This window comes from Siniperca chuatsi, linkage group LG7 (genome assembly GCF_020085105.1).
Source record: "Siniperca chuatsi isolate FFG_IHB_CAS linkage group LG7, ASM2008510v1, whole genome shotgun sequence".
Classification (NCBI taxonomy): domain Eukaryota; kingdom Metazoa; phylum Chordata; class Actinopteri; order Centrarchiformes; family Sinipercidae; genus Siniperca; species Siniperca chuatsi.
The window spans coordinates 18436303-18448674 of NC_058048.1; the positions used below are offsets into that span (position 1 = coordinate 18436303).

Here is a 12372-nt window from a genome sequence, read left to right on the forward strand (position 1 = left end):
TCACACAAGAAAGCACATAATGTCTCCATAGAGGCCTTGCGGCGAGCAGAGTAAACTGCAATGTAGCCGTGGACCAGCCTGGTCTTGCGGAGGGAGAATGAGGAATGGAAGGAGAGCAGTGACAGCTCAATATTCTGCCTCTGACCTCCTATACTGAAATCCAGCAAAACGGAGGTGCCACTGCTGAGGCTGGAGGCAGGACGACAATGCTGGGGCAACAGGAAGGGAGCAAGGAGCTGGTCTAGGTCGTACGTGTCTCCACACATCAGGCACATGACTATCCTCAAGTCTGCCTCTAGCATTGGCTGGGACTGAGAGTCTCTGAAGGCAGAGGAAGGAGGGGGTAAAGGAGGGGAGCTGCTCCCTATGCTTCTCCGTGATTCTAAGAGGCCCTTCAGCATCTGGTTGATCTGCTTCTCATTCACATTTCGCCCGTAGCCCATGCCTGGAGAGGCAGGGTCCAGGTAAGCACACTGCAGCTTTCCAGCCACCTGATGCCCTTGTTGGATAAGAGTCTGAGCTGTCTCACCCCCAATATCCCCTATAGAACCCACCCCCCGCTTGGTGACCAGGAGGAGGGACAGCGGGATTTGGCCTAAGCTGTTTTCCCTTTCCCTTCTGCTTATGGTTGACTCTCTAAGCTTCTCTATAGACTCGACAACATATGAGAGGGATTCCTTTGAGTTGTACAAACACAGGCAACCATGGGGTGTAAAGGTTGGTGTGTGGAATGAATTGACTGGCAGACGTACGTTGCCCTCTATGGGACGAAGGGCTAACTCATACATCTTGCCATCTAACACGTACCGGTCGTCACTGGTGCACAAGGCCCTTATCTCATTTGCCATCTCTCTGGCTAGCCCATCTTTCCCTAGGATGACAAGATTGATCCGTTCAGCCCTCCCCCCATCCAGTCTTGAAGAGTCCGATGATGGGTAGCGGGTCGGGAATCTGGAGGCCAGTATCTGCTCTATCTTGCTGTCCACACAGTGAGGGCTATTGGGACAGGTGTCCTTTGTGGGGTGGTAGACAAAGTGGATATGTTTCAATACCAGAGCATCCCTTTCTGCCTGCAGCTTCTGCAGGGCTTTAAACCTTTGCTCCTCACCCAACACCTCCTGAATGGCTCCCATTTTCTCTTTACTTGGCTTTGCATCCACTTCCAGCTCATAAAAGAGCTCAGAGTATTCAAGAAGCAGTTCCTGAAAGTCCTCTTTGGCTCGGTCAATGATTTCCTTCTGGTGTTTGTTGTAGATATCCAGATATTCAGCCTCATCCAGCCACTGGTAGAAGTCTTCATTCATGATGAAGCTTCGGGCCTCCTCCCAGGGTTTCCCTGGTGTGATGAAAGGAGAGACACTTAGCTTCTCCTTGAACTCCCATCTCATCTCAGCCCGTTTGCGCTCATTCCTTAGCTGCTCCAGGTGGGTCTCATAGATAGCTTCAGCTGCGGGGGTCTCCAGGAGGTCCTGGGGGATTCGATCATCCTCTATGTTATCAATGTGTGGTGTGGTCTCCCAAGGGGTGTCATCTAGTACTACAAACCATTGAGAGAAATCTCTCTTTGTCTCCAGGACTTTCTGAACTCCAGACCAGCTCAGGTGGTCTATCTCGTCCAACTCTGGTAACAGTACAGACAGGGCCTGTGGTAGTGTAGTTAGATAGGCCTTCCTACGTTTTTCTATATGCTCTTGTTTAAGTCTATGCACATGCTGCTGGAAGAGCTTCTTGGCTTTAGCTGTCCCCTCAAGGAAAACATAGTCCTTGTACTCAGGGGAAGACTGCATGCGGCGACTGACAGTGGGCCATGTCTCATTGTGGTTCTTCACAATTCGGTTGACCAGCCACTCATAGCGGTCTTTAGCTGAGGCAATCTGTTGACTCTGCTGTTTCAGTGCCTCAAAGTAAGGGATAATTTTGGGCTTTCCCCTACTCTTGTCTATTAGCTGAACCAGTGTAAGAAAGGCTAGGTCAACATTGACATTAGAGCGTGCTGATGTTTCTACCACCTGTAGGTTCTTCTTGGCTAGGGCAAAGGTGTGTGAGTCTTTAATATAGCGCTCAACTCCTTCATCACATTTGGTGAGAACCAGTACCACAGGTTTCTTCGTTTTGGCTAGCTGGTTGTACAGGTTAGTAACAAACTTCATCTGGTCCTCAAAGCTACGGTTCATACCCCTGCTAACATCCACACAGAGTAAGAAGCCATCCACCAAAAGCTTGCCTTCAGGCATCTGTTTCTGCTCAAAGTCCTGCTCCAGCCCCAGCTGATCTGTGCAAAAGTACATCAGCTTCTCAGCTGAAGCCAGCTTGGTGGAAGCTGCCCTCTTGATGTAAGGCTGGAGTGCTGTGCTTCGGTGTGGCTGGAACGTCTGATCATCAATGAATTCTGTCTGCTCTACCACATTCATGCGGCATTCTGGCCCCTCCTCCATTGTCCGTCCAGCCTCTCCCCAGAACAGGAAATGGTCATTGTTCACCACACGGCCTCCAAAGTCGCTTGTGCTGAGAACAGACGTGTGATCTAGGTGGAAGTCATCTGCACTTGGCCGGGAAAAGCGGTTACACAGGCAGGACTTGCCCACACCACATTGGCCTTTCTCCTTCTCCGTGCCGGACAGCCCAACCACGACCAGGTTGTAGGTGGGTGCCCGTACATCTTGCTTTTTGGCCATCATCGTCGCTGGCAGAGGCTCATCCTGCCATGCTGGCCGCTAGCTCTAGGGAGAGGAGAAGGCTGCCAAGGAAGGAGGGTTTCCATGCAAGAGGAGCTCACTGGGCTGGGGTCTGTCCCTGCATGATAGAGGGAGAGAATGAGGAGATATAATTAATCTTGAGAAATACAGAAAAAAAAACATTACAATGACAGGCTTTATTATTTGAGAGCTATTGTGTCTCATCTAAAATTCCAACTGCGTGCCTATGTGCTGTTAATAATGTTTAATCTGTGATCCTATTTCTCCACTGAATGTTTCCTGAAAAGATTGAGGCCAGTGGCAAAGCTGCTGGAATGCTGCACATTACTTAACCCAGCTGTAGCTCAGTAAAAGGCAATTTTTCCCCATTTAACTCATTTCATTTTTATACTGCCATGACTGCACTGCTAACAGTGGGCCTTCCACATTTCATTCCTATGTTTGCTGAGACTCGATATGTGTTTTGGCTTATTATCGACATCTAACAGTATGGTTGGTCGTCTAACTGCCAGCAGCAGTAGAATAAAGTTATGTGGAGTTTTCACTATCGCTGAAAACAGACACATGAATGTGCACACAAACACATGCGCACATGCACCACCACACACTTGCGAAAACAGGCCCACTAAGCTCCCTGCACCCCAAATGAAAGACACACAGAAGAAGATGAAAGCAGATAAGTGTTCCAGAGCTAAAGTTACTAATTGGCCAACTAGGGAAAGCCATCTGCATTTTAAAAGGCTGCACTGCCTGTTGGCTGACTCGTCTCCATCAAAAACACGTTTTCCTATGTTTTGCACCAAACAGCACTCCGCAAATAGATCAGAGTTGGCTGATGTACCATCACTACTGTCTTGACATATTTACATACAGTAGATGCAACGATTTGGTGCTGTCAAGAAATAGCACATCCACCTAGGAACATACATAGTGGCTTAGTTGACTGGCCAATCTTAGTATAATTTATTCCATTAGTAGATCAATCCTAAAAATAACAAGAGAGAGAGGACAAGGGATGGGGGAATGCTCTTTATGGAATGGCCCTCTTTGACAGCACAATTTGTAAGGAACAAAAATCTTCCAAGACAGCCAGCACCCAGACTTGCAGTATGAGACCACCCCCTCCATGTCATAACTGAGGCATTAATGTATGAAAACAGACATTAAAACCCCTATTAATCATGAATAGCTCTTTTGACAGAGTGCACAAAAGCAGACAAAGCCTTCATTGCTGCTGAATTGAGTTTGTCAAACAACAGAGACTGTGGATGCGCAAAGATGAACTTCAAAGTCCAACACTGCTACACCAGTGGGGTAGACAATGAAAAGGAAATGGTAGGAGGAGTAAGAAACTCACTACAGTGGAACACACTGCAGATAAAAAGCAACCTCACACCTGCCATGTTTCAACTACTGCATATACTCTATATTTCTGAGTTTTATTTGGAAAGCTGCCACTAATTGAAGTTCAAAGCTGACAGTTATGGCAAAGCCTTGAAACCCTGAGTTTCACTAAAGCAAATTCCAATCATGCTGTAAAATAGCATTTCAGAGGCAAGAACCCCCCGGTGGTTCACCAGGTGTATAACCAAGTGCCAGCAGAAAAAGGAATGTCTTGCGTTTTGATATTTGTAGACGAAACATGCATGAAAAATGTATCAAGGCACCCAGAGATAGACGCAGTCCATGTAATAATAAGGTGTGGTGTGTGCTGTGCTCAGCCAGATTTGCTGGTTGATACACTCTTATAGGTCTATGACCTGGGAAATTCATGATCTTCTCTTTCCGGACTCTCTTGTAAGCGTGTTTACTTCATACGTGTGTGCATTTGTTTGTCTATATTTATGTGTGCACACTAGTTTATGAATCACCAAGTTATGATCTATTGTGTGCACCCATATCTGTTAGATGAGAATAACTGCAGGTGTGGTATGTATAGAGCTAAAGTCAGCAGGTTAAAAGCGCACCTGAGTTCTGACCTAGTCATGTTCACATTACAGAGCAGACAGACTCAACTACAATCAGCCACAAAAAAAAAACATGACCTGCTGCCTCTGTATGTGGTCCACTGGCTAAACAGAACATGTATTCACCCTGCTAATTATCTTTTTTTTTATATACTGTATCGACATGATCCCCTCCTGTGCTATCCACTGACCAGGTTCATGGACATAAAAACGTAAGGTTACTTGTGAAATACATTCAATATGAAGTCCAATAAATACCTTTCACACATAGAGGAGCTAATTTATCAACAGTTCCTTACTAAATTGCTATCATTTGTATTTAGTTCTATTACAATTATGTGGGGCAGATGTCATATATTGTATTCTAAAATGTATATAATTCCTTTTGGAGGTCAACCAAAAGGGATTTCAGGTAGGTTTTCTGCATCTCTGAGAGAACTGTTGTGACATGCTTGAAGTAGCTGCCTACAGAGGTGACAGTATCGAAGCCCTTGTGCAGCACCACATTAGCACAAATGACCTATATGAGCTTACAAATAAAAATACACACATGCCTGTGCACACACACAAGCTTTTTTATCCTATGTAATACCCTGGTGATCATGTGTGAAACAGGTCATGTTTGTGACCAGTTGCGAGAGCGTCCGGATTAAATAAAGTCAATCACTCCTAAAGTCCCTATGGACCTGGAGGCTAGCCAGGCTCAACACTCTCACATATGCATTGCTAACATCTGCTTCAGTGACCCCACCTATCTTTTTCTAAGTATGTTCCTATGTGTGCACTGTGTATGTGAATCTACAAGTTCATACACATTTTGTGACAATCAACTAACACACTCACTGCAATAGAGTGCAGGTTAGGTGTGTACATGTGACAAAGAGCTGTGGCCCATTTGCAATAACCTCAAAAGGAATGGCAAACAGAAAAGAAGCATAATGCAGTTTTCTTCTCTTTTTTCTGGTCTGTCCGAGTGACATGTCAGTGCAAGAAGCAAAAGACAACTCAGAATGCAGTCTTAAGTGATGTGAGAATGCAGTGGTTTATAACATATCACTAACTTATAATGGAAGAAAATAAAATGCCTCCTGAGAATAAATGCCGTGCCCAAGCCAAACTGACAGAAACATAGAATATATATGACATTACAACTGCACAATTTAGCTTGTTTCAACGGCCTGTCTACTAGCAGTCTAAGTGCAGCATTTCATACACAATAGATCTAGTCAATTATGGAATACATTTCCTCTTTCCGCAGACCACTACATGAGCTCAACTAGCCTTAGTGCAGCAGTCCAGTTGTACAGCAGTCAGGCAGCCAGTCTCCCAGTTCACCCTGAGGCCTGGTGTCTGGTGCGCATGTCCAGCCACATACCATTGTCTCAAGGCCTAGGGCTGAGGCAGAGATACGTTAGGGCCTGCGTTGCATCTGCCTAAAACATGAGGGTAAGCAGAAAAGGAGAGGGAAAGAGAGTGTAGGAGGAGGTGAAGAGATGCAGGAAGGAGTGGAAGGCAACTGGGGGAGGAGACAGAGGGTGGGAAGTTAGTGCACATAGAGAGGATGGGGGTATAGAGAAGAATGGGTATAAGGGGAAGGGGAGAGAGGTCAGTGGCCTGGGTCATGTGAGCCGCACACTGGAATCCCTTCAGGGAAGAGGGGCAGGGCGTGGTGAGGCCTGGATGAGTTAAGGGTTAGGGTCTGACCCGTCACATCAGTCTCCTGCTGCCTAATCACAAACAGCACTACAAGCAGGACATACTCAAATACCACATCTCCATTTCCCCGTTGCTTTTTCCCCTTCCTTTCTCATACAAGAATTTACCAATCTATTGGTTTAAAGCAGTCAAAACACACATAAGACAGCAATCTCGCCTTGACTGAACCAACCCTTTCTAGGTCACTCACTGTCTCAATGACAAGGGAAGCCAAGGAAGATAGGGTGCATCTGTAGGGTATTGGAGTGCAGCCTGAAGTTAATGCTAGGGCGGCAGGGCGTGAAGTTCATCATAACACGTGCTACACATGGCAGCAGGGAAGAGGCTGTGTTCACTGTCCATGAGGAGAGACCATGTAGTCTTCATGGGGTGGCTGCATTCCCTTCATTACAGAGCAAAGGAGAAGAGTTAGCCAGGGAGTATTGCCCAGGAGTTTGAAGTAATTTTCAGTCAGGCCTGTTTTGATATACCAAAAAATCCTTATCGCTTTGACATGTTAGCCTAAATGAAGAGTGCCCATGGACGGAATGAGATAACCATGCGTGTAAGCCAGATCTGAGGAAAATCCAAGTCAAGAAAAGGGGTTGTGAGGGAACTTATAAATGTTGTGTGGAAGTGGAACATTGCAGCGTAAAAGTTAAGTATTTAGTGGACGATAGAAATATTGTGTGCCAACAACAGAAAAGATAGATTTTTCTAATTTAGGCTAATACAAATGAGGGGCTAATATAATTCCATTATATGTGGGGGTGCTTAGAGATATGCAAGTGATCTTCAAGTTATTCCCTAACACAACGACAAAACTATCAGATATTTCTTAATGAATGCAATACAGTTCATAGTGAACACTGCTAAACGAGGAAGCTTGCTTGCATGGTTTCCCAGCAAGCCCTCTAGTTGTACAGTATTATACACTCAGGAAGGCCGGGAGTTGACAGAAACAAAGGTCATGAAATAGTCATGAAGCAGTGTGATGGTGATGATGATGATAGAGAGGCAGTAGGGAAAAACTCTCTCTCTCCCTTACTCTCCAAGATTCAGGGTTGGCTGGCCCTCCCTTTGCTTCAGTCCAAAAACTGTTTTCCTTCTCTTTTTCACTCCTTCTGCATGATGTAAGTCTGCAATCAGCTGTACTTCCGCTCCCCTCTCCCTTATTATTTTTCTGTCTCCCGTGCGCTCACCCACAACATTATCCTCATCATATAGATTTCCCATCTCCATCCGTTAACATGTTTTTCATTTTAACTTTTCTCTGTCTCCATCACTCTCTCCCACACTCGCCCTTCCCCCTTCTTCTCCCCCACTCTGGAGACTTGTTGTCCATTAGTAAGAAACAAGGGTCGTGGGCAGGGGATTGGGCTGTGGGTTGGTGGGGGCAGTACTTACACTGATACTACTCCCTGCTCGGGCTGTACTCTCTCACTAAACAAGGGTTTAAACACACAGATGAATGTACAGAATAAAGGGGGGATGATAAATGCTGATGTAGACATGTCCAAAACAACATAATGCAAATATATAGCGTATAACCACTGATGCACACATAGGCATGAGTGTTTAACAATTACTTAAAGAATATATATATAAATATGTAAAGATCTGCCTCCACACACAACACTTAATGCACTTTACATGAAATGCTCTGTGGTGCACTATATTCAGTGTGTCCACTGAAGTCATTTGTCTCTTCCACCAATGCGACACATCCATCTATCACTCACCAAACAGGAAATACAAATTTCCTCACTCTTTCCATCTACACTAAGTCTGTATGCACCAACAGAAAATATAAATACAGCAATCGCACCATTGCTAATGCATTTCACATGTGGCACATACACCAACCAAACCACACAAGCAAATCCAACAGTAATACATTTATTCCTATAAGAAGAAAACACACAGAAATGTTAATGCAGTACCCAAACAGCCATCTCATATCCAGGTCCTGATCCAGGAGAGCTGGTCAGTTGTGACTGGGATTATGGACACTGTGGATTAGCTTTGGCTATTGAAAAAAATGCATGAAAAAAAGTCCAGATGCAGATAACAAATCCCCCTACTGCTGCTCTATCACACTGTAGATTTGCTTACTGACATGTGCACACAGACATAATGACACAGAAACACACATATGTGCATGAAGTAAACAATTAGCCAATCCATTTATTCTAATATCTCGCCATTTTACATAAAGCATATGCAATTTATCCCACAACCGTCTGTTATGTCCTCGGTTCTTATAGTCTTTATTAACCTAAAGTGCAACTGCCATGTAGCCAGGCTCTGACACTTCACACCAGGCTCTCAGCTATAAGTTCATTTCCACTTCCTCCCTCCGTCTGGCACTGCAGAGATAGAGGGCCAGTTACTGACAGACCCCCTTAGGAGGGAGGTGGACAGACAGACAGACAGACAGACAGACAGACAGACAGACAGAGGGAGGAAGGATGCAGGATAAGAGTAGAAAAAAAGGATAAGCGGGACAAATACTGTAAACAAACACTCAGTCAACAATTGAGAATGCAGGATATCAAGAATATGACAGAAGGAAGAGGGCAAAGAAGACCATATTCACAGCCTAATCTGACATTCAAGACTATAACTGAACAGTTCAAGGAGCGGAGACAGAGGAAAGAGCAAGGTTTAAGTCAGATAAAGAAAGTATCTTGAAAGAGTGCACAACCTATTTAGAGAGTGGAAGGAGAGAGCGAGAAGGGCAGAGAAGGAGTGTGTCACTGTGGTTTAACCTCTTCAGCTGCGCCAGAAGGCCTCACTGATAGCACAGCTAAATATAATGTGCTGGAAACGTGAACAATGACAGCTATGAATTTGAACTACCACCGCATAAACGCACGCATACATGCACAAGTATTCACAGTGTGGTATCTTCTTCAATAATAAGGTAATTTCTGTCCAAGCAGACAGCAAACAATTGAAAGTGAGAGGCTACAGTGTTTCTGCAGCCACAACTTAGCCAACTACAATTTCTAGTTCTCTGACCTTCACACAAGTTTGCTGTAAGGTTATCTTTGATTTTAGTCACTAAACTTTATTCTACAAATTCATCTTCATTTGTTCACGTTCACCCAAGATAATGATGAATTTCTCAATGATGCATTGTTTGAATGATAACAAATTCATAACAGAAAATTAATTGGTTAATCGTTTGATTAATTTATCAAGCAAAAGCGCTGAACATTTCTTCTTCATTCTTCTCAAATTCAAACATAATATGTATCTATTTAGTTTTACATTTTAGAAACTAGGGGGTGCACGGTGGCAGAGCGGCTACAGCTCCTGCCTCCCAATAAGGAGATCGTGGGTTCGTGGGTTCGATTCCCGGACCGGACCAACATCACACAATCTCTCTGGGTGGAGTCTGCATGTCCTCCCCGTGTTACCGTGGGTTCTCTCCGGGTTCTCCGGCTTCCTCCCACCGTCCAAAGACATGCATGTGTAGGTTAATTGATAACTCTAAATTGCCCGTATTGAATGAATGTGTGAGTGAATGGTTGTCTGTCCTTGTCTGTGTCTGTGTTCACCCTGCGACGAGTTGGCCACTGTCCAGGGTGTGCCCTGCCTAAGGCCCGAAGTCACTGGGATAGGCTCCAGTCACCCGCGACCCCCTAACGGGGACCAAGCGGTAGAAAATGGATGGATGGATTTTAGAAACTTAGCAATTACAAAAATAATAAACAGAAAACTCAATAATGAAAATAATGATTAGTTGCCGCACTAGATGCAGCAAAATGCAGCTTAACTGTCTGGGATTTATGGGACCAAACATTGAAAGCTGTGCACTTTCAACATTTGCTCCAGAAATTCCCCGTTCAACAGGCTACACAACATAAACAACAACAACAACTGTTGCTTTAGGCCTACATGCACGGTCAGAAAGACAGACAAGCCTGTGTTTTCCTTTGGCACAAAAGCTCATCTGTGGGCCTCTGCTCTCCTTCCTTCTTAATTCCCTCTGCCAGGCATTAACTGCCTTATTCCTCATTTCTTTCAAAGGCCCCTGGCCCCTGTCTAATTCTCCCTATATTTCCTGTCTCTATATTCCTCCGTCTTAGCATCCGTCTCTGTTGTGCTCTGTCTCGCTCTCTCTCAGTTCTATCTTCTACTGCAGTAGTACCTAACCTCGCGGCCCAGCCCCTGTCAGACTAGCAGGCTGTCTGCTGGTAATATTAGCATACATCTGATCCCTGCTCCCTTGCTAGAAGGCTTGTCAGCATCAGCACAACTGTATACACACATTCAGACATCTAATACAGCTGTCCTGTCCTCCCAGCCAAACTCAATACAGGCAAACAAACAGCTGCAACGCAGACAGATATAGACCGTACGTAAATATGTCCAATACGCTCAACAGGAGGGGGGGCTTGCATACTGCATACACAGAAACATACCGGTTTTGTGGTTAAATATGACAGCATTTCGCTCTCTTCTTAGAAGAGGGGGTTTGGGTGGTGGGTCTTCAAATCTTCCACCTGAATGAGCCTCCAATTCTAACTGCTAGTGTAATTGGTTTGACAGCAATGGTGTGTGTGTGTGTGTGTGTGTGTGATTTCAGAACTGGGGACGCCCTTCATTGTTTAATACCGAGGGCTGGATGTCAAGGAATATTTTCATATTTATGCCAGTTTTTCAAACAAAAACAAAAATTCTTACATTTGTCTGCGTTAATATACATGTCCATGTCTTTGTGCATTAGTGTAAACTAAAAATTGCTTCCAGCACATCCTCTCTGTTTACAAATAAAATCAGACTGTGCATAATATTTCCTCAATAAAAGAGCCCATAACCCAGAAAAGGAGTTGTGTTCTCAGACTGCTGAAGGAATAGTACAGCTAAACAGTTGCTGAATAGAACTTTCTCCTCTTTATTGCCTGAATAACTACCGTAGATGGATCTGCACTCTGACCTCTGGGTAGAAAGGCTTCATGCAGTAAGAGAATATCTTTATAAAACAAATAATACGATTCTACATTTCTCAGATTTTCAATAACTCGACTCAGTGACTCCCACTTATTCAAAACCACAATTCCACTCCCAGGCAGAGAAAGCCATCCACATAAAATACTATGATTTGTGAGCGACAGATCAACTGCTGACATTACCTTCAATTTAATTGTCATTATTAACCCATTTTCAGTGGAGCACTCATCCTTAGCTAGAGTGGGTGCCTAATAGATGTGCTGGGTGTGTTTTCCAGATGGTGACCGAGACGGGAAAGCTGTGCACACTCGCAGAGCGATGCTGCTGCCACCAGAGTTTAATTTTTATCACTTCATCTCGTGCTGCGAGAGATTGTGATGGCCAGGCTAAACTCACAGCACAGTCTTGATTGCAACAGTTACTTGATTGCAGCCACACAGCTTCCATTGTTTTGCCTTGCTATGACAGAAAGTTTCCATCGTGCAGCAGATGGGCTGCGTTCACCTGTATCTATTGCATCTCTGGCTTCCTGCTTTAGACAGGTAGTGGAAGGAAAGGGGAGAATGGCTAGTACAAAATGGCTGCTGATGGGAGATTGGCTTCCAAAATGCCAAAATATACACAACCATATTTCATTTGCATTCATTTAGATGTGGTGGTACCCAAGTAGCTAGAAAAGTTGTCTATTTGGCCTTTTAACTCACTACACTCCCAAAATAAATAAAATTATGATTAAGGACAATGAGCAATAGCCTTTATCCTACTTATCAAATAGAGAGCCATTCATAAACTGCAGCACTTGCTGAAACTCATCAGCCCAGATCCATTGCATTAAATACACAGGATTCAGAGCTACCAAGACTTTTACATTTGAATATTTATTACTTTGAAGTTAAAGCAACACAATAATTTGCCTTCTGTTAAATCACATGCAAAAAATCTTGGGAGTCATATTCGATTCAGGATTGAAGTTTGACAAACAAAGTAAAATTAAGCTCCATGCAGCTTCACAGCATCTCCAGACTCAGATATATTCTTTGTACTTCAGACCT

At 44.3% G+C, this 12372-nt stretch overlaps 1 protein-coding gene across 2 annotated transcripts in view; it reads right to left on the minus strand.

The window, feature by feature from the left end:
- arhgap35a (Rho GTPase activating protein 35a) overlaps positions 1-12372 on the minus strand; it is a 62908-nt gene that overhangs the window by 21230 nt on the left and 29306 nt on the right. The window contains exons 2-4 of one of the 2 annotated variants that reach the window (XM_044203999.1): positions 6570-6761; positions 5945-6058; positions 1-2793 (exon numbers count right to left, since the gene is read on the minus strand). The exon at positions 1-2793 is cut by the window's left edge and continues 1057 nt beyond it. In XM_044203999.1, the coding sequence (XP_044059934.1) occupies positions 1-2678 (2678 nt within the window). In that variant the 5' untranslated portion in view covers positions 2679-2793; positions 5945-6058; positions 6570-6761. The remainder of the gene's footprint in view (positions 2794-5944; positions 6059-6569; positions 6762-12372) is intronic. The other variant, XM_044203998.1, reaches the window with a different exon arrangement.